Source organism: Pimephales promelas, chromosome 17 (assembly GCF_988280905.1).
Source record: "Pimephales promelas chromosome 17, fPimPro1.hap1.1, whole genome shotgun sequence".
In the NCBI taxonomy this organism is placed as follows: Eukaryota; Metazoa; Chordata; class Actinopteri; order Cypriniformes; family Leuciscidae; genus Pimephales; species Pimephales promelas.
This window is the reverse complement of record NC_142785.1, coordinates 29,231,978-29,252,821: the sequence shown is the minus strand read 5'-3', so window position 1 is coordinate 29,252,821 and position 20,844 is coordinate 29,231,978. Positions and strand designations below refer to the sequence as shown.

General features: G+C 39.0%; 1 protein-coding gene across 3 annotated transcripts in view; it reads right to left on the bottom strand.

Moving 5' to 3' along the window:
* Nucleotides 1-252: 252 nt before the first annotated feature.
* Nucleotides 253-20,844, bottom strand: part of cdh10b (cadherin 10, type 2b (T2-cadherin)) — a 47,021-nt gene continuing 26,429 nt past the window's right edge. For all 3 annotated transcript variants that reach the window (XM_089122346.1, XM_039665300.2, XM_089122345.1), the window contains exons 4-12: nucleotides 19,211-19,330; nucleotides 18,376-18,543; nucleotides 16,714-16,901; nucleotides 15,758-16,011; nucleotides 11,265-11,401; nucleotides 10,707-10,825; nucleotides 10,401-10,509; nucleotides 9,052-9,303; nucleotides 253-1,474 (exon numbers count right to left, since the gene is read on the bottom strand). In XM_089122346.1, coding sequence (XP_088978472.1) covers nucleotides 984-1,474; nucleotides 9,052-9,303; nucleotides 10,401-10,509; nucleotides 10,707-10,825; nucleotides 11,265-11,401; nucleotides 15,758-16,011; nucleotides 16,714-16,901; nucleotides 18,376-18,543; nucleotides 19,211-19,330 — 1,838 coding nt within the window. In that variant the 3' untranslated portion in view covers nucleotides 253-983. The remainder of the gene's footprint in view (nucleotides 1,475-9,051; nucleotides 9,304-10,400; nucleotides 10,510-10,706; nucleotides 10,826-11,264; nucleotides 11,402-15,757; nucleotides 16,012-16,713; nucleotides 16,902-18,375; nucleotides 18,544-19,210; nucleotides 19,331-20,844) is intronic.

Sequence of the window (20,844 nt, the reverse complement as noted above, 5' to 3'; positions counted from 1 at the left end):
GCCGCGATACAATGTCTCATTCATTCAAATGAAACAGGATGACTAATCGATTCTTGAGATCTAAGAATCGATATCGGTTTGTAAAAATGAGAATCGATTAATATCGAGAAATGGATATTTATTACCCAGCCCTACTCACTAATAGTGTGTGTGTGTGTGTGTGTGTGCACACTCGTAAATATTTGTCCAACAATACATTACAAATTGCTTAATCCAATGCAGCTTTAAATTAAGAGCAAACCGTGGAGAGAGAAGATTTTAAAAACTTTATTATCAAAATAAGTATAAAAATATAAATACTGTATAAAACAATGCGACAGCATTCAAACAACATGAACAGAATGACCGATATTCTACAAGTACACAATTCATTGAACAGCTCTAACTCTATGTTCTGAAATGAATCCACAGTATGACAGAACCCATATAATCCTTCCACAGTAAAACTGCCTCATAAACAGAGATATCAAGTAGTTTACACAATGATCATACTTGTAAAACATATTATACACATACTGCACCTATTTTAGACTTGGTCTGCAATAAAAGCTAAGCTTTTTTTTTTTAGGTTTTATTTTTGTGTTTTTTTAGCCGTAAACATCGATAGTGTAGAAAGCTACTATCACTCACCTTGGTTATAAAACACATTGTCCACACCATTGATTACAACAAATCCCTAATCTTAAAAGGCATCTTTACTGATTCTTTTGCGGGAGGAAGAAAGAAAGAAAGAGAGAGAGAGAGGCTGAGAGAGAGAGAGATAGAGAGAGACACCAGAAGTAGAAGACAAAGTTAAAGTAGACGGTTAAAGAGAATCGAGAATGTCTTTGTGAAGAAGAGTTCCCAGTAGTTGAGCGCAATGTTCAAGTCTTCGTTGATTCGTCTATATGCGTAACACAGCAGAGAACAGAGGGAGATTCAGTGTGTATGTGTTAATTTAGTGCTCTGAGATATATTTAAGTGTGCTGTGTTGCATATCCGCTTTAAGTCTCTCTCTGGGACTCCTGCCCTAAATACATATCCGCCAGTTTTTTGAACTGTGGACCCCAGTGACTCAGATACTCAAACTCCTGGTCGCCTTCGGTGGCGGCTGATTCCAGAGAACTCAGAGACTCCGCCAAAGAGCCGTTGCCTTCGTAGGCGTAGGTAGCCAAGGAGTCATAAGGGGGCGCTGTGGGATCCGAGTCGTTTTCTTGCAGCCGTCCGTTGATAAAGTCTCTCACATCCGTGTTGTCTTTGATGGGAGACGTGCGGCGGAAGGGGAACAGCATTTCGGGCATTATGTCCCGCCGGAGCTTGTTGGTGTCGATGACCTCGGGGTTCCGCAGGGTTCCGATGTCAAAGGCTTGCGTGTCCTCCTCTCCGCCGCCCTCGTCGTTGTAGCTGACCACGTTGTCCCTGACGTCTTCTTTCGAGATGATCAGGGGCTCCTTTTTCTTTTGTCGCCGCAGGGCCGCAAACAATACCACAATCACTATGGAGACAGAGGCAGATGAACAGAATGATATCATCAGCATGGTGCAAATCAAGCTGAACAAAGCTCTGTGATAGTCATGCTTTCCGAGTGTCACCGAGAAACCTGACACTAGAGCAGTGCTTCCTACACTTTTGGCAGGATCATTTGTCTTAATATGCCACTTTAACAGTTTTTATTTCATTTAAATGTAATAACTATGCATTATAGGATCTGTTTTATATGAAGTATTTTTAAATTATAGATCATGTCACTACTCTCTTAAAAGAAAAGCTTCCATGTTCTGTCAGGCACCTTAGGGGTTTCCATCATTGGGTCATTTTATGAAATTACTTATAATTTCATTAATTAAGCTGCTCAAAAAAATCTAAATAACCTATTAAACATAAATATAACCCAATTTATTTATATATATATATATATATATATATATATATATATATATATATATATATTTTTTTTTTTTTTTTTCTAAAAGTGTGCTAGCTAGGTGTTTAAGTCCCCATGTACTCAATAATGTTATCCCTTAAAACTCATATTTGGTCACCGAAATTACATGTAAAGGTTTAAAAAAAAATCTTTTTTAAAATAGCTTGAATGTAACTCTACACCCTTGCTTCATTTAGCAAATCAGAACCATGAATTTGCAAATGAGCCCTGCCTCCACTCACTCACGCCAGTTTAGAATACCTGATCCACTCAAACCAATGGAAATATTGGTTTTATTCAGCCATGTATGTTTGAACCAGAAACTGGTTCAGGAGAAGTGGAAGAGCGAATTATATATATAAGCCTTTTACGTTAACAGCTAATAATGTTATACAAAACATGTTCCCATGCGTCATCTCAGATTCAGACACCTGCCCTCTAAAAATCGAAATCCTTAGAAATGCTTTGAACAACTTACTTAAGCGGAGAAAGGCATATAGTTCATCATAACATTGTAATGTACATCATACATAATTCACTCGCTATATTGCTAAATGTACCCGATTTTTCCTTTCAGCAGGAAAAAAAAAGGCAAAAACCTTGCTTCTCTTGAGCCCCACCCCCCTTGTGACTGAATTGTCAACATATTTGTGATAGAGAACAACTGCGATTTCAAACCATGTTTTTGAGACTGTCTTTGGTTCACTGTTCACTGCATGATTAAATAGAGACTCAGCAATGGTGTTGACATGAATTTCCACATATTAAAAACACCACACAGACCCATTAAAAAACAAGAAAAACTTAATTTTCACAACAGGTAGTCTTTAAAAGTTCTCATTCTGGTAATCATTTGTTTGGATAATAATCTTCAGTACTTAAAAAAATGGCTTTGAAACAGAATCACAGAAATGAATTGCATATAAATTAACAGAAACGGCACGTAACACTGAATAAACATGACATTTTGAATGGCTGAAATAGGCATTTACAGCTTAACAAAAAATGTATTTTGTTGGGGTTTTTTTTACAGTGGGAAATAAATGTTTTTGGTTATATTCAAAAAGAAGATACTTTTAGTTAGATGAGCTACTTGAAATAACAGTTTCAAAGTAGTTTTCCATCATTCAGTTGGATCTGCATGCTCACAACTAAAAAACATACCAACAAAACCAATTTATTTTGGTTTCGTAAGTGAGACCTTGTGATTAAGTTTAGTTAATTCAATCAGCGAGATCCCAGACAACCAATGCATTGGACAATGAAAGTGTCACAGTCACCGAAAACAGAAGCACTGAGTCAGCTAAAATGAGCAGACGAGCTAGTTTGTGGCTGCTCAGGGAAACAGATCGAGAAAGCATGCATAATCTCAATCACTGCGGCGAGAAGAAAGGACTGCCGAAGAATCACAGGCTGTTCTTGGATGGCTAAAGCAGAGCAGCCTGATAAGAACCCAGTGAGCATGGCACAGCACTACACACAGAGCTTAGCTGAAGATACAGTGGAGTGTGTTTCAAAAGGTGTCATGCGCTTAAGGTACTCATGAATACAGAAGAGAGAGACGCACCGTAATGCAGATAAAGACTTATAGTACTACCTAGAGCAATCACCTTTAAAAATTGTGTAAGAAGTAAAGAAGACCTCATGCATTACAAATTTGGAAGGTTCCAAAGGGCACATACGCAAATTACAGCAGTAAGACCTTTTTTTTTTTTTTTTTTTTTTTTTAGGAAGTGCATGGAGAGATGATGGTAATAATAATAATAAATAAAGCATAAATAATTATAATTGAATAATAAAAAAAACATATTATAAAATTAAATAACTACAAATAACAACTAATAATCATAATTGTATTATAAATATGAAAAGACACCTGGGATGAAATGCCTATTTGTGTTGGTATTTGTATTATTATTTCATAATTCATGGAGTTATTATTTAATAATCCAATCAATTATATTTCAAAAACTGGGCGAAACATAATCAAACATAATTTCGTGAAACAAATTCAATTGAAATTAGATCTATAGCGTGTTAAATTGCAGTTAAATATTTCTCAGACTGAGATTATTTTTTTGTCAAAACAATTAATTTACATAGAATATTATATATCCAAGGAAAACATAAAAGCGACGTATTTTATAAACTGTGTAAGGCACAGGTGTTTGTGCCGAAATGCCACATGCAAAAGTGCTACAACTGTTTGGTGAATTCTTCCCAAAATGTTCATAAGTTGGGCCATAGAGATGAGAATAGGGAATGATGGTCCTGAAAAGCGAACAGGTGCTGTAGTTTGCAGCTTGTTTTTTCCTGTTCAGTGGCTTCTCTCTCCTCTCAGCAGGTAATCGGAGAGCTCGCCCCTGCCTCCCACTCAGGTGTTAATTATGAAGAAGGAACGGTGGGGGGCAACATGCTGTGTTCTGCCTAGCCTGGGGGCCTGTGGTGTGTGCCGGGCTCATTCTGTGATCTGGAAGGAAAACACTGGTGAAAGAGTGTGGGCCGGATGCGGATATTTCATGCTCTGGCCGCGTAAACTGGCTACTTCCTCTAAGAGTGTATATTATGGGGTTTGCATTAGCCAGCTCATCAGAAAAGGGTCCAACAAAAAAAATAAATAAATAAATTAAAATGAGGGGGAAGTGGAGAGCAAGAGCCTGAGAACAAAAGAGAAGGAAAATAGCAGAAAGATGCAATAGTTTGTTCTGGAACAGCTCTGTCCTCCGTAACCTGTCCACTCAGCGCCAGCAAACGGGTTTGGGGGAAGATACTGAAAATGGAGAAGGATAACGGGAAAAGTATCCATATTAAGTTTGCCCTGAGAGAATCAGTGGTGGACTAGATGGTGCCTGTGCGGGGAAACAACTGAATATGAGATGGCAGAAGTGGCTGAACACACGGCGCACAATTGTCTGTGCTGTGTAAACGTATACATATCATTTTAGGGGGGGGGGGGGTTTAAAGGGGTCATGTTCTTAATTTTCTAGCACCATATTTTTTTTTTTTATTCTTTTGAATTCAACATGCAGTTTGACTGTACTTACTGTACTTTTAATGTCAGCATGAATTGTATGCACTGCTCGTTTTGGATCGATGCACCTGGAATATATTGGTTTACTTTTTATGGAAACACTTTATAATTAGGTTTCTTAATATATATATATATATATATAGTGCAATGTATAAAAGTATTAATATAAATATTGGTGCACACTGTAAAAAATGATTTTTTGGTTAAGTAAATACTAGTGAAAAAACCCAATGTAATTTACTTGAAAAAGTTAGTTCAGGCAAGAATTTAAAAAACTAAGTAAATTCCATATCAGTACTTATTTCAAGCGAGTATAAATGAAAGTGTAATATCAACTCAATAAAATTAAGTAAAAATTACTCAACTTTTCTGATACTGGCGTTCCCATCATGCACTGGACCTTGAATAATTAATGAGGTTCATTTTTCACTGGTTTCCAGTTGTATTTACACTGTTTTATCATTGATTTTTGTTTTCAGTATTAGTAAATTGCCATTTTGTGACATTTCGAGTTTGCTTAAAACGACACATTCAAACACAAAAACGATCCATCAAATGTTACCACCATTGTGTATTTACAAGGTGTTTGCATTCACATAAGGCTTAAAGTCTGACATGATGTAAATATAAATTACTTAGATGATCTAAGTAAAGAACATACTATAAATGACTAATAAAATTCAAGATAATTGTTTTAGTGAAGTGTAATACAAAGGCAAAGGAAATCGGTATTAATCAACCTTTTACAAGCCGAGTTAAAATTACTTATTATTTGTAAAGTTTACTTAATTCCACATGCCAAGTAAATTTAACTTAAAGATTTCTAATTAAATCTACTGATGTTTAGGTTTTTACTTGGCAAATCTTTGTAAATTTACTAGCATTTTCTGAGTGAGATCGTTTAGCAAGGTTTTTTCAAGTAAATCCTACTCCAAATTTTTTACAGTGCATAGTAAAGGCACGTAATATAAAATGGGACCATGGCTTCCCCAAACCAGCTTTGATGCATGGCAAATAAAAGAAAAACAGTACTTTGGATGTTGTGGGGAATACTGGTTTAAAAACTCAGGCACCAGAACTTAAAAGTAATAAAAACAAGATTATGAAGTTTGACAGCTTTTAAACATATCTTGCCGCTTTGCTTTCCATCATAAGTGAAGTTAGAGTTAGTTAGACCTAGTTAGTTAGACCAATCATTGCATACTGTATGTCCAACGCATTCTCATCCTAGGTCGTCATATACGCACATGGCACCCTTTAGCGTCAATATAACACGCACAGAGTATGGGTAGGTTTAGGTCTGGGGTAGGGTTAGGGTTAGACCTCTAGGAGGCACCTTTTGGCCCATATATATCTGAGTCACATATTGACGCTAAATGGTGGATGTATACGCATTGGCAAAAGCATCTGTATATTACGCTTTGGGATGAGAACGGGCTGGTATGTCATGTATTCAATAGGTCAGAGACACACAGTGTCAAAGTGAAATGTGTTAGAACTTTGAGCACAACGTTAAAACACTTGACCGGCACAAAACACAGCTGAAATACTGTTGGAGTAACAGTTTTTTGAATATGTTTACTTACAGCATTGCTGTTTTGTTTCAAAATAGATGGTGCATCTTAAATTTGTATAAACCACTTTGGCCAGCATGAATAATACATAGTCAAGTGAAGTCTGTCTGAAGTCCTTTCGTTTATCCCATTCAAACAGAGGCAGAGAGAGAGAAAAATGCTGAATGATGACGGATTGCCTCAGGTTAGATTGGAGACTTGAGAGATGCACTCACCAGCAGTTTCAACAATTACTTATTGATGGATGTTTTAACTTAAGCACAATTATGTTTTTTATTCTCTATAGAAACAACACAGCCACATGCTGTTCAGAACCGGCTGCGCTTTCATACTGCATTACCTTGCTCAAGTGGGGGTTTAGGACGTCAAGAAGTAGCATGCGACCTACTTAAGCCTCAGAAGAACACAAAGGCCTTTTTGTCAATTGCATACATTTAATAATGAAAGCTATTTTTTTCCATACCGCTGCACTTTCTGAGAAAAAGCAAAGAAAGAGAGGGAGAGCACCTACTGTACAGTAATGTCTTAATGGGGTGCCCTACTTTTTTATTGTCTGGAGGAGATATTTGGAGAAAATGTGAAATAAAAATGAATAAATGAAAAAGAAACATCACAAGAAGGATGCTGCATGGCCCACACTGTGCAGCATCATCAGAAGAGCAGGACAAGAGGTCAGGATACATTATGTTCTGCTCGCCAGACACATCGCTGAGATGTTAAGTGTTTATTTTTGGTCCATGTCCTCAGGGCAGATATTAGTTATCTTTAGTGCAGTTTTGAGATCTAAATATAAGAATCTATCTATCTATCTATCTATCTATCTATCTATCTATCTATCTATCTATCTGTCTGTCTGTCTGTCTGTCTGTCTGTCTGTCTGTCTGTCTGTCTGTCTGTCTGTCTGTCTGTCTGTCTGTCTGTCTGTCTGTCCGTCCGTCCGTCCGTCCGTCCGTCCGTCCGTCCGTCCGTCCGTCCGTCCGTCCGTCCGTCCGTCCGTCCGTCCGTCCGTCCGTCCGTCCGTCCGTCCGTCCGTCCGTCCGTCCGTCCGTCCGTCCGTCCGTCCGTCCGTCCGTCCGTCCGTCCGTCCGTCCGTCCGTCCGTCCGTCCGTCCGTCCGTCCGTCCGTCCGTCCGTCCGTCCGTCCGTCCGTCCGTCCGTCCGTCCGTCCGTCCGTCCGTCCGTCCGTCCGTCCGTCCGTCCGTCCGTCCGTCCGTCCGTCCGTCCGTCCGTCCGTCCGTCCGTCCGTCCGTCCGTCCGTCCGTCCGTCCGTCCGTCCGTCCGTCCGTCCGTCCGTCCGTCTACATTATCCATCAATCCACTTTTGATCTTATTGAAATGAAACTTATTGTGAAGTGTTAAAATAACTTTTGACTGTTGTGTCAAATTAAATTAAAATTCGAGGAATTTTAAATTACCCTTTAGAAACTAGGTGCCAGATTTACGAACAGCTTGTGCCAGCACGAGAAAAAAAAAAAAAAAAAAAAAAAAAAAGATTTACTTAAGACACGGCTTGAAAATTAGCACTGGAAAGGCATGGAATGTTTTTTTGTTGTTTTTTTGCGCTAACCTTATTGTATATGCATTTGTTGGAGTATCCCTTTCAGATGCAAAATGAATGGGATGAGAGTATTTAAATGAATCATGCAAGATTATTTACTTTTAGTTTTAGGTTTGCACTGGTCAATTTACTGGTATTTACGCCATTATTTACCACCCCAAAACATCATGTTGTTAAACCAGATGCTAATTTGCACTGCTCTTGGTACATTGCGTTGGTCGTTGTGGGAATGATCCACCTGTGTACTTTGATTTGCAAGTCGTCAGTAGAACTTTACACTCCCATTGGCGTTTTTTATGGGATTGCGCTCTCACGCTAATTTGCCCTGTTCAGTAAATCTGGCCCCAAGACTTGTAAACAAAGACTGTGATAAACCGGCCAGTTCTGATAGAGGTTTGCAGATCCACAAGAACGTGTAGAACATAATGTGTTGTGACTTCTGAAGTCCACAGCCAATCACAATTCTGTGCCAAAGTACAGTCTCCTCCTGATCAGAAGGTGATTAAAGTGCCTTCTGAGTAAACAAACCCTGTTCTGAGTGCAACCCAGACATGTAGGACTCGATCACAGTACATCCCATTTATAACCTGAAGTGGTAAGACACAACAGAAGCAGCTTCAACACATTTCTCTCATCTCTATTTGAGCCCTTTTGATTGCACTGCAGAGCCGCAGTACGTTTTGGTGAATTTGTTCTATGGTATTACATCAGTGCATATTTTGGAAATAGATATTGATATTATGGAATGCTTTGGAGAAAGTGCACTGTATATGATGCGGGTGTCATATCACATATTAGAGTAAATGAAAATAATGCAAGTAAACAGGTTCAGGGTGGCTTAAAACAGAACCGGATTAGCCATATGGGCAATTGGGCATCTGCCCAACGGCATCCTGTTCAGGGAGGCACCATGCAGGGCCGAATTAATGTTTTTAAATAGCTAAACATGTCCCAATAATGTATGTTTACAGGAGTTCAACACTTACTGAGTAGTATTAAAATGCAGAGTAAGATGGCCACCAGGGCACCGGTGCTGAGTCCGGCTGAGAGCAACAGGGCTTCAGTGCTGCACGTCTGCACATTCCCACGGCTGTCGCAGGCGCAGACACGGACCGTCAGCGTGCTGGTACTGCTCTGGATGGGGTAATCGTTGTCTGAGATGACGACAGGCAGCAGGTATGAGTTCATCTCTCTTCTGTTGAAACCGCCCCGGCGGGTCAATATCCGCGCTGTGTTGTCTACAAGACAAGGATGTCACGATTAACAGAGAGTAAACGAGGTTTTGTGTGATGGACAACACCGTCCATCACACAAAACCTTTGCAAAGCTTTAAAATTGCAAAGCATTACAATTGAGTTGTGTTTTTAGCTAGCAGTTTAATTGTTGCATCATTGGCATCATGATTAATAGTATTTTAAATACACTAAAACACCATTTAGAGTTTGCAAAAGCGACAGGTTTGCGACCAATTGAACCAGCAATATTCAGCAATTTTGGTTTTCTGTAGACCCTGTGCCTAAGGATATATTTGTTATAGGTTAGTTTAAACTACATTTCCCATGTTCCCTATCCCTGTAGCCTTATGCTGCGTTCAAGTCTTGGGGAGTTCGTACGTACGAGGTGGGAAGTCGTGTTTACGACGTGAGGTGCGTTCAAGTCAGTTTCGTCGGAGCAAAATGGCAGTGTACCTACTTTTAATGAATTACACGAAAATACAGCAAGGTTTGTTAACTCTGCTAATAAAAAAAAAATGAAGAACAAAGAATGCGCATCAGGTGTGTTTTTTCTTTTTATGTTTTTTTATAAGCTTATGAAGCCAATGTAAACTCTATCATTAGGTATAATATTTATTAAAATGATATCATATTTTGTGCAGAGAGCTTGCGTTATAAATGAAAAAGCCTTACAATGTCAATGAGTAAACCTTGAAATTCAATTAAAATTTACTGTCAACAGACGTTGAATGAACGTTTCTCACTGACACGCCCCCAACTCGTTCAGATCGGGGCTTAAAGAAAATCCCGAGCTCCCCACTGATATTTACGACATTGTGGTGGCGTTCAAGTGCGTTCAACTCGTAATTACGATCTATACGAGATGACTTGAAAGCAGCGTTAGCCATGTCAACACAGGATTGCATTATACAATCAGGAGAGGTGATTGACTAGAGCCTTTTTGTATTGCCATATTCACTTTGTTTGTATGCCTGAAGAAGGTCGCAAGACCGAAAGCTTGCTTATAAATTGATTTTGCACAGTTTTTGAGTGTGTGTCTGCTATTTTTAGATTTTTTTTTTTTACTCTGATGCCAAAAAAAAAGGCTTCCATTGAATTACCTTCATTGTCAAAGATGGTGAAGTTTGGATTGATGGTGCTTAGACTGAAAACAAACTTGTGCCCGACAAGAGGTTCATCGGTGTCCACAGCACTTATGGTCTGGATGAGCTGGAAACATAATAAGCCAAGATTATTCACTTCATTCTAACTTAAAATAGAACTGTGTAGATACAGAATAACAAAGCCACTTTAATCATACATTTAGCGCTAAAGCTATATAGAACAGTGGAAGAAACAGAGCAAGCAGAGGTGTCCAGTAAAATATTTCTGTGAAAGCAATGAATAAACATGAAAACGCAGCATACCTGACCGGCTCTGACATTCTCACAGACAAAGGTCTCGTAGAACATGGCGAATTCAGGGGCATTGTCATTCACGTCTCGCACTTTGATAAACACCGGCACTCTGGTTTGCAGGGCAGTACCTAGACGCCAATGATTAATGTTTTTCAGCAATTCTGGAAGATATTCAGTTTGCATTCAAGAGGTCTAATTTCGTTTCTCTGTATTTGTCTTTGAGCCTTTTACCCTAGGCATATATTCTTCTAAAGAGAATGGAGAAAACATGAATTAAACCACAACTCAAGTTGACAGTTTGATTTTTGTCATCAGTCATTTATTGCAGTGCTGTGGTTTTAGCCGTTTCTGAAAATGTCTTCAGGCTCTTGAGGTTTCAGTCCACCTGAGATAATGCTGTAGCACATTATTTGACCAAACACAAACACTTAAAATGAATTTCACCTCGTAACTATTTCACCGTTTGAAATTGAAAGGCGATGTCTCTCCGCATTGTTGAAAGTTAATCTTGCAGCATTATCACATTTCATATCAGTAATCCACCAAAGGCCCACAGAACAAACTTACTGAGTTCTGTTGCCAGGACCGAGATGTTGTGCCATTTGGAAGTTTCTCTGTCCAGAGCCTGCAGTGTGCTGATGGTCCCATTGTTGGAATCAATGTTAAACAGCCTCTCCAAGTCTGTGTGGCGATCAATGGTGTATCTGAAACAAGAATGACGGTAATGAATTCAAGACAATGGATCTCTGATTATGCCCAGACACAGGGACGGAACATCCTCAGTGTTTTAACGTCCTATAAACACAGCCCTAGGAAGGGAATACTGGTACATCACACACCCATAATCAAGGGCCCAGAACAGTGCCTGTGCAGCCAGCCAAAATAAATCAGCCAAGACTGGTTTAATTTTCCTTCAAACGGCAGGACACATTTGATTTGACATCTCTATTAGAGAACGAATTTGCGCTTGTCAAAGGTATTGATAACAAACTACATTGTACCTCTGCTTTTTAAGACCACGGTTACAAACTACCCTGCTAAAAAGACCAGATATTAGATTCCCATACTGGTCCAGATTGGCTTACAGCATTTTTAAAAAAGTATACACCATCTTGGTCCACCGTGGGGTCAAGCAGGGCGACACCATCGCACCCAAGCTTTTCGCTGCCTGCCTCGAACAAATTTTCCGGCAGCTCAACTGGGACACGGTCGGCATCAAGATCAACGGCCGCTGGCTCAACCTGCACTTTGGCTAACATCGTGCTGATAGGCTGCTCGGCAGTCGATGTACAAAGCAGCGGCTCGACCAGCGCTCGCTTCGGCCTCAAAATCAATCTGGCCAAAACAAAGTGGAAACAACGACCAACACTACCCTTCGTGTCGGCCAGCACCAGCTCCAGCAAGTCGATAGCTACTGTACATCTACTTGGGCCAGAAGCTGACCATCGACCACAAGATTGGTCGAGAACTGGTACGACGACGCAGAGCCGTCTGGGTCAGCTTTGGCTCAATTGCTGAGACGGCAGCCAACAGAGCCATTGACCCGGACATCAAGGCTGCCCTATTCGACAGCACCATCCTACCGGCCATGCTCTACAGGGCCGAGACCTGGGCAACGGCGGCGGCCTGACCGACAAAAGCTGGCCGTGACTGAACGCGCAATCGAGCGCTACATGATTGGGATTAAATGGATCGACCACGTCCACAACGAGCAGCTGCGGGCCATGACCAGGGTGGTCGACGCGGTGGACCTGGCCAACAAGGCCAAGAAGCGCTGGGCCGGGCACCTGATACGGTGGACGGACGAAAGATGGACGCGCAAAGTCACCGTCTGGTTGCCGATCGACATCAAGCGGCCACGCGGGCGCCCTTCAACATGATGGCGCGACTCACTACGACAAGATCTGGGACACAATTTGATGGGACTCGCCCAGGACCGAAAGACTTGGGAAGATCATTGTGGTCTGCGCTGACTATCTTTGGCCGGCGAAGACAGACCGATTCTGGATTCTGGACACCATCTTGGAAGTTTTTTGGTCAACACTTTATTTGATGGTCGCCTTTAGAGATTAGTCAAGTAATATTGCGAGTAATATCCCTAACGTTAGATAAAGTCAACAGAATTGAACCATTTTATGTTGCTTTGAATCACATAGGATCTAATTAGCCTTTTTGACAGTGTTCAACAGAACATTATTATTTCCTGCCATTTCAAGTTATTAAGCACAAAATAATTGTGCAAAATGCATTTGGCTTCTTTTTAGTTTATGAGTTTCAGTTGAAACAGCCACACCCACAGGAGGTTGAACTTGAATTGGAATGGCAGAAAGTGGAGTTTAAGAATTGCAACTCAAAGAAATTCATTAAGTAATTACCCAAAACAAATTTGAAAAGTTTTTTTTTTTAGTAAACATCCTTCAATATTGCACACCCAACCAGTGTAGTTTTTCCGCATTCTTTTTTTTTTTTTCAAAACTCCTCAATCTCAGTCAGGTTGCATGGAGATCATGAGCGGAAGTCCACCCATAAATGCTTGGGCCACTCCAGGCCACTAAAACTTATTTATTTATTTATTTATTTTTCTCATCCCTTTGACTTTATGCTTTGGGTCATTGTCTTGCTGGAAAACAAATCTTCTCCTGCAGGTGTTTTGCAGACCCCATCAGGTTTTCCTCCAGGACTTCGGTGTGTTTTGCTGCATTAATATTACCCTCACAAGCCTTCCAGGACCTGCCGCAGAGAAGCGATATGCCCCTCAGCATGATGCTGCCACCACCATGATTCACAGTGGGGATGATGAGTTTCTGCTGATGCTCAGTGTATAGCTTACGACAGACGTGGCGTTTATTTTAATGGCCAAAAAGCTCAATTTTAGTCTCATCAGATCAGAGATCCTTATTCCAGCTGGCTTCAAAGTCTCCCACATGCCTTCTGTATAGCCAAGATGTCATATTTTAGCAGTGGCTTTCTCTTTGCCACTCTCCTATAAAGCTCTGATTGGTGAAGAACAGTTGTCGATTGACTTTCCAATCTGTGGTACTGACGCTTTTTCAGTATTTCCTTCATGCACGATCTTTCATTGTTGGGGGACATCTTCATCTTGGTAGATTTACAGCTGGGCCACTCTCTTTCCATTTCTTAATTGTTTGGCACCCAATGAAGTCCATTATATGGAGAAAAAATCCTGGAATGTGAAACTACTCCTTTTTAAGGTGTTGAATACTTATGAAATTATATTCTGCATTATTTTAGATTACATTGATTATTGTAAAACCAGCACAGTGGCATTCAAAACCTGAAGACCAGAGCAATGCTGTTTATCCCAGCAGAATAGTGGTACCCCAGTGCCAGTAACTGCTCATTTTTAAGTAATCAGTTATGCGTAATGCGATGAATAGGCAGCTGTGACGAAAACCTTGCAACTAGCAACTATCAATTATCCTTAACCGCATATTGCGTGTTTTGAATTTTGAAGTGGCTCGTTTGAAAGAGCCTGAATGCTAATCACTCTGTTGATCCCCTGCCTTTTGTTTTCATGAAATAAGAAAAGGAAATCTTTCCTATTAAACCCATTTATCAATGTCAGCTTACATATTCTGCTGACATTTAAATATGCAACTGAGTGTGACGTGCATGAGCCAGCCAGAAGGACAGGCTTTTCAGACAAACGCTAGCGTGCATGCGGACAGGAGACGAAAGACAAGACACACTCTTTCACATCAACTTTTTGACTTATAAAAGTCTGAATTCAGAAAGGGAGGGGAGGAGAGATAAAACAGCGCCTGTATTCATCTCGCCAAACTTCCGGAGGGAAATCACCAACTGAGGACCCATGAATAATTTGCTTTTCCCTCGCCTTTACACACATACACTCGCGCACGCTTGGGAACATGTTGATGGATTGGATTTAACCGAGCACAAAAAATCTGATCAACAACTAAAATGTGGAAGGTGAAGATGTGTTCTGCTTGAAATTTTTTTTTTTGTTTGTTTTGTTTTGTTTGTTTTTTTATGCCATAATGGACTTCATGTTCAGATGCTTTGAGAAGCACTTTTCTTGGTGGCGTCCCCCCCCCCCCCCCCCCCTGAAGTGTTGGATGTTAGGTTTTGTTTGAATCTTGCACCTTTTATTTGTGTCTAGGTGAAAAGAGCCACTTGTTTTTTAGCTTCATATTCAAAGGCATTTCATTACAATGAGTCCCTCTGTTCAAATATCTACTGGACCATTAAATTGCCTGTTACACTGGCTAAGATTATCTGTTGACAGAAGCATCCTTATTAGCTAAATAAGCCTTTGGAAGGTAATGAAACTAATATAATGAGTGTGACAGAAAGTGCATCACAAAGCTAGTATGTGCATCAGATTCACAAACACCAAAACATTACAGGGGTAACATCATGCAGAATCGAGTTTTCCTTTTAATATATGAAGGTTTTGTTTAGTTTTTTTTTTTTTAAAGAAGCACATTTAAGAAACTCAAAATGTATGAAATAATATTGACACTAATAATTTTTTGAAATAAAAATAATACTGTTTAGTGTTTTTTTGGAGTTAGTCTAATATTAAATACATAGAAATAGTATGTAAATATATATTTTTTTAAGTCTAGTTAATATTGCATAATGTATGAAATAATTACCCAACATGTGACCCTTTTTTTATTTTTTATTTAATGATGGATATTAGGTGAAAATTGTGGTAATGGACCATTTTCACAGACTGTGATGATACATTTCCACAGTTATTAACATTGTAATCTAGCCAAGTATTTTTATATTTTAATTATTTTAACACATGTATGTGCATTTATAACACTTTATGAAAACGGTTAGTTCCAATCCTTGGAATCCCGCCCCAACGTTTCTGATTGGTGCCTTGATTTCGACGGATTGGAAATGTGCTTGAGCTCTTTGCCAGAGTAACTTTCAAAGCAAATCTAAATTTGCCAGAAGTTGTCTGGGTTTTCCCCAGCTAGTTTTTACCCCTTTAACATTTACACGTATTAACTTTGTGATTTTTCTAAAAAAAAAAAAAAAAAAAAAAAACAATAGTTACTCACTTGACCAAGTGATTGATTATATCAGGGTCCCGAGCTGAGACCGTGCCAAGTGAGCTGCCGGCCGGGGTGTCTTCGTCCACCTCAAAAATGTACAGAGCCCGACTGAAGAGCGGAGGTTCGTCCACATCCGTGACTGTGATTCGGACCATCGCCGTGTCGCTGAAAGGCCCCAGGTCCTCAAAGCGTCGATCTATATGCGTGTTGGTCACCTGTACCCGTAGTGAGTATAACCTCTTACTCTCGTAATCTAGTTTCTGAATGGGAGAAAGGTTACAAGAAGAAAGATAAGATGTTAGGCCAGTCTTCATGACCTTTCCGAAGAAAGGAAGGCTTATACCTCTCTCAGCTCAGTTCTATTCGGTGACGGATTTACGACATTCTCTAGCAATGTCCTAAACTTTTTTCCAAATCTAAAGCTCGTTTTTTGGAAGCGTTCATCAAAGGTTGCTTATCACCATCCCCTTTCTTTAACGTTGAATGTCTTTTTTTATAAAGGCAGGGTATCGTGCTTTAATGCAGCCTTTTAATTATGAAGCGATTAAAGACTCAAGGTGCGATCTTTTACCTTTCGCCCATTCAGGTCTTCTTCCGTAGCTATCTTTTATTCTAGTTTAAGCAATAAGATTTGCATAATTGCCTGAGCCTCGTCAAAGCCTGACCTGACAGAGAGTGGAAATAAGCTATAGGCAGATTTCAGCAGGCAAATAGATCCCTGTGCCACACAAAAGGAAAAAAGGGACTTTTTTTGGGCTGTGAATAGAATTAAGCACCTTTGTAAAGTTGATAGGACACGAAGGCTTCGATTTAGGGGATTACTTTCTAAGCACTTTGCTTCGTATGGGCGCATGCACGCGTTTGAAAGAATGAGAAAATGAGAAAGAGGGATAGACCGTGGCATGGCGCAGACTTTATTTCTAACTGTCATGTTTAAAACTTTAGATATAGGGCCTGTTTACCTTCTTTACTGTAATCACTCCTTCCTGGCTGGTGCTGTCTGTGATGATATTGAACACGTCTTGCCCGTCGCCATCCAGGATGGTGAACCACATCTCGGCGTTCTCCCCCAAATCTGCGTCGTACGCTTTGATTCGGCCCACCGATGATCCGATTTCGGCCGACTCTGGAGCGGAGAGATGGTAGGTACCTGGAAAAGGAGAGCAAAATAAATCAATTGAGTAAACAGTCAGGTGTTTGTACGAACTCTTTGTTCTTGAGCGGGGTGCTTCAGCGTGCATTTGTCTATTTATTTATCCTTCTATTTATCCTCCAGTTCTGCCTCTCAGTGGTTATTCTTTAATAGAATTTCAGCTCCGATGAGCCAATGGAGAAGGTTCTTTTTAAACCCAGTTTGTGGAAACTGTTTCTGATGTGGCTCTTGTATTGGATTTGAGACTGTGGCGAAGAGAGAGAGAGGGATTAGCACCCCAAATGAAGCTCCTGCTGTGCTCTCTCTCTCTTTACATCTCTTGGTCTTCTAGTTTCTATCCCCCCCGCCCATCCAACCTTCTCTCTCTCACTCTAAAAGCCTCTCTCTGTGGAGATTTTGTTCTGGGTTCATATTGTGACTCATCCTGGTCAGTTGGAGAAATGAGCCCAAAGCATTTCCATGATAAGTCAACTGAGCCACAACGTACAATGCTTGCGGTTCTTATGAAATATCACTTGCGGGGGAATGTGAAACATGAACAGTTAATTTCATATGCTGATTTTTGTTGAAGTCGATTTGCAAGTCCAAGCTCAATTATGCTCATAAACTCTCTGACAATCTAGACTGCATCAATTATTAATTGTTGACTGGCAATCAAACTCTTGTTCATTTGATATAAACCTGCTGGGCTTGTTCTATGCCTTTTGTTCTAGGCATTTCAGTTGCAGTTTTCTTTCAAATTCCATATAATAATAAATTCAAGTTCGTTTGCATCAAAATTAGTCATAATTTAGTTTTATGTAACCCAAAAATGGTCTGTTTTGCTATTGTTTGCTTTATTTGCAGTTTATCTCTTGTGCATTTTGTGTTAGATTATTGCCACTTAGTACATGAAACTCTTTTATTTAAAGGTTAAGAGCAATGGGGCATGCATTCCTATAGATCAAAATTCGAAGAAGGATTGATTAATTGATTGATTGATGGATTAATAGTAGGGATGCACCGACATGAAAATGTTGGCCGATACCGATAACCGATAATTCTTTTTATTTGAAAGCCGATACCCGATATATTGGCCGATAAATTGAAATCCAAATTTTTGTACAATTTTGAGAGCCTGATTACGAAAACAAAAGTCTCACAATTAAACCATGTCCCAAGCGCATGATTCTAATGATGTTCTCATTATAGTGTTATGTGGCCGATATGACAGATTGGCGCTGCACATGTTGCAACGAACTGTATTTTAATTTTTTTGAAGAGATTTCAATCATATTTCAAGAAATTCAAAAACATAAACAGTGCTCAACAAGTGTCTCAGGAATACTACATTATGTGTCGGCTTTAATATATCGGCCACATTTTCTTACCAGGCCGATAACGATAACATTAAAAATGAACATATATCGGCCGATACCGATATGGTGGCCGATATATCGTGCATCCCTAAGTGGATATTTTGTGTTCTTACTGTGTGGAAATCGAGGAGGACTGTTGTTGACATCCATAAGGGTGATATTGACTGTAGCGGTCCCGGAAAGACCACCCATCTGTCCAGCCATGTCCTTGGCCTGGATCACCACCTGATAGTGCTCCCGGTTCTCTCGAATCATTTTCGGAAGCGCCGTCCTTATGATGCCTGACAGAATGGATGGACACAGGTTTAGGTGCTATATAATGAGCTTCTCTGACTTCATTAATTATATGTTAATGTCACGTTAAAAAAAGAAGTGGAACCATGGAAATGAATTCCAAGCCTTGGGGTATTTTAAAGAGCGAGTTTTAATTGAGTAGGATGTCAATCTTCAAATTATATTGTGTATTGTGATAAGGTTTTTAGAACATGAGAACAGGATGTATTCGGGTTTTTTGTTTGTTTTGTTTTGTTTTTTTATTAAAAGCAACACAATTGTACCAAATTCAGTAAAGCAGGTTGAAAACTATAATTGTATTTTTTTTTTTTTTTACTTTAATGCATTAAAATACCATATACAGTAATCAGAGTCATAATTGGAAGTAATGATAATAGTCAAATTTCAACACAGATTAAACACATGGCAATTTGGGTGGTAACATAAACATAAAATGCAATGTCGTAAATGTTGTGTTAGTTTTATTAATTCAGAATATAATTCCTTTGTTGTAGAAATATATCATATGTGACGCTATATGACAAAACGGCCAGGCTTTATGCGATTCACAGACAACATGTAAGACACTATGTTAGAAAATGCGGTATCACTTTATTAGTATTGTACAACATCTTTTAATGATTTCAAATGATACTTGATCTTTGCTCAACTTACCCGTTTCAGGTTCAACTGAGAAATATGGCTGGCCCTGCAGTATGCTGTAAACCAGCTTGGCACTGTTTCCATATGCTTCATCATCTGCATCTGTGGCTGTAACTCTCATTACAAATGCACCTTGAGAGAGAGGGCAAAAGAGAATTATAGAGCGAGGTATTTCAGCTCCGGAGAGTCCTAGCATGAGTGTAAAACATGATCCCCACCTCCAGTATTAAAACCTCAACCATGATCAAAGCAGTGCATCCTAAAGTTGCACCATTAACGACAAAATCCAAGTTGTAAAACTCGCTAATATCATATATGAAGAGACCAACACCCTCCCAGCGCAAACAATGATCAAGGCGAATGTATGATCACTCGTTCTTTCATCTCCTTTATCTCAGTGTATTTCTTATCTAAATCCTAGTCTCATAATTACTCCAGCTGCACGGTGAGATGGACATATCTTTAATTGTAGTTTTTCTTTCGCCCGCTCTCACTGGGTCATCCCATTCATTTTCCGCTCTGATGGAATCTGCTGTATATGTTGCTGGGAAACGTCAGACTAATAATCTGCTCAAAGAAACATTATAATTACACCAATTAATCTAGAAGTAACATGATTTGAGGGGGTTCGTTTTCAGCTTTGGCTTTGGACAGATGTAGGAGGGGGAAAAATAGTCTCTGAAATGAAAAGCTGTTCAAAAATTTGACCATGGTGTATAGTAATAGGGAAAGAAAAAAACTCATTTCAAACCCATTTGGCTGCTTAAATTTGGCTACAGTGTGCTATTAGGGCAGTATATTACATTTTCACAATGATTTGTAGGCAATTCACAGTATATCACGAGTAATTTTGCAATCTTTTACTATTCGCTAGGATGAACGTATCAAAACAGAGAGATATATTAAGTTGCTTCTCTGATTTAAACTTAAAATAGCATTAGTGTTGATAAGTTTGATTTATTTCTGTGGATCAATTTAAAGCTGCATTTATTGTTATGTACAGTATTTATTTTTTATTACATTATATAGGGGGATCAATATTGCAGTTTTGTCTATTTTATGTAATATGGGAAATGATCGTGTTAGTGAATATATATATATATATATATATATATATATATACATATATACTGTATATATATATATAAAAAAAAACAAAAAAAACAACAGTATTTAATATATATATATATATATATATATATATATATATATATATATATATATATATATATATTAAATACTGTTTTTTTTTTTGTTTTTGTTTTTTTGTTTTTTTTATTAGAGCATATGGAGATAAATATTGCTGTGATATTATATTGGTACTTACATGAAAATGACTGTATTTGTTTAGTGGAACAAAATTAATTTACTCTCGGGCCATAAGATCAAGAAGACCTTCAAAAACTATTCTGAATATCATCAAAAGGCTTAAAAATTTCACGATTTTTATTTTCATTTTTTAGTTATATTACCAAGCCGTTTGTGCTACTAAAAGTCTTGTAATGTTTTCACAAGTGAGAGTACACCATTACCCTCAATAAAATCTGATCTTGGCCTGGACTCAGATAAACTAACACATTTTTTTTTTTTGCAAAATCACTTCTCATTCGTAGTTCAACCGCCACGCTTTCCATTACAGTCACGGC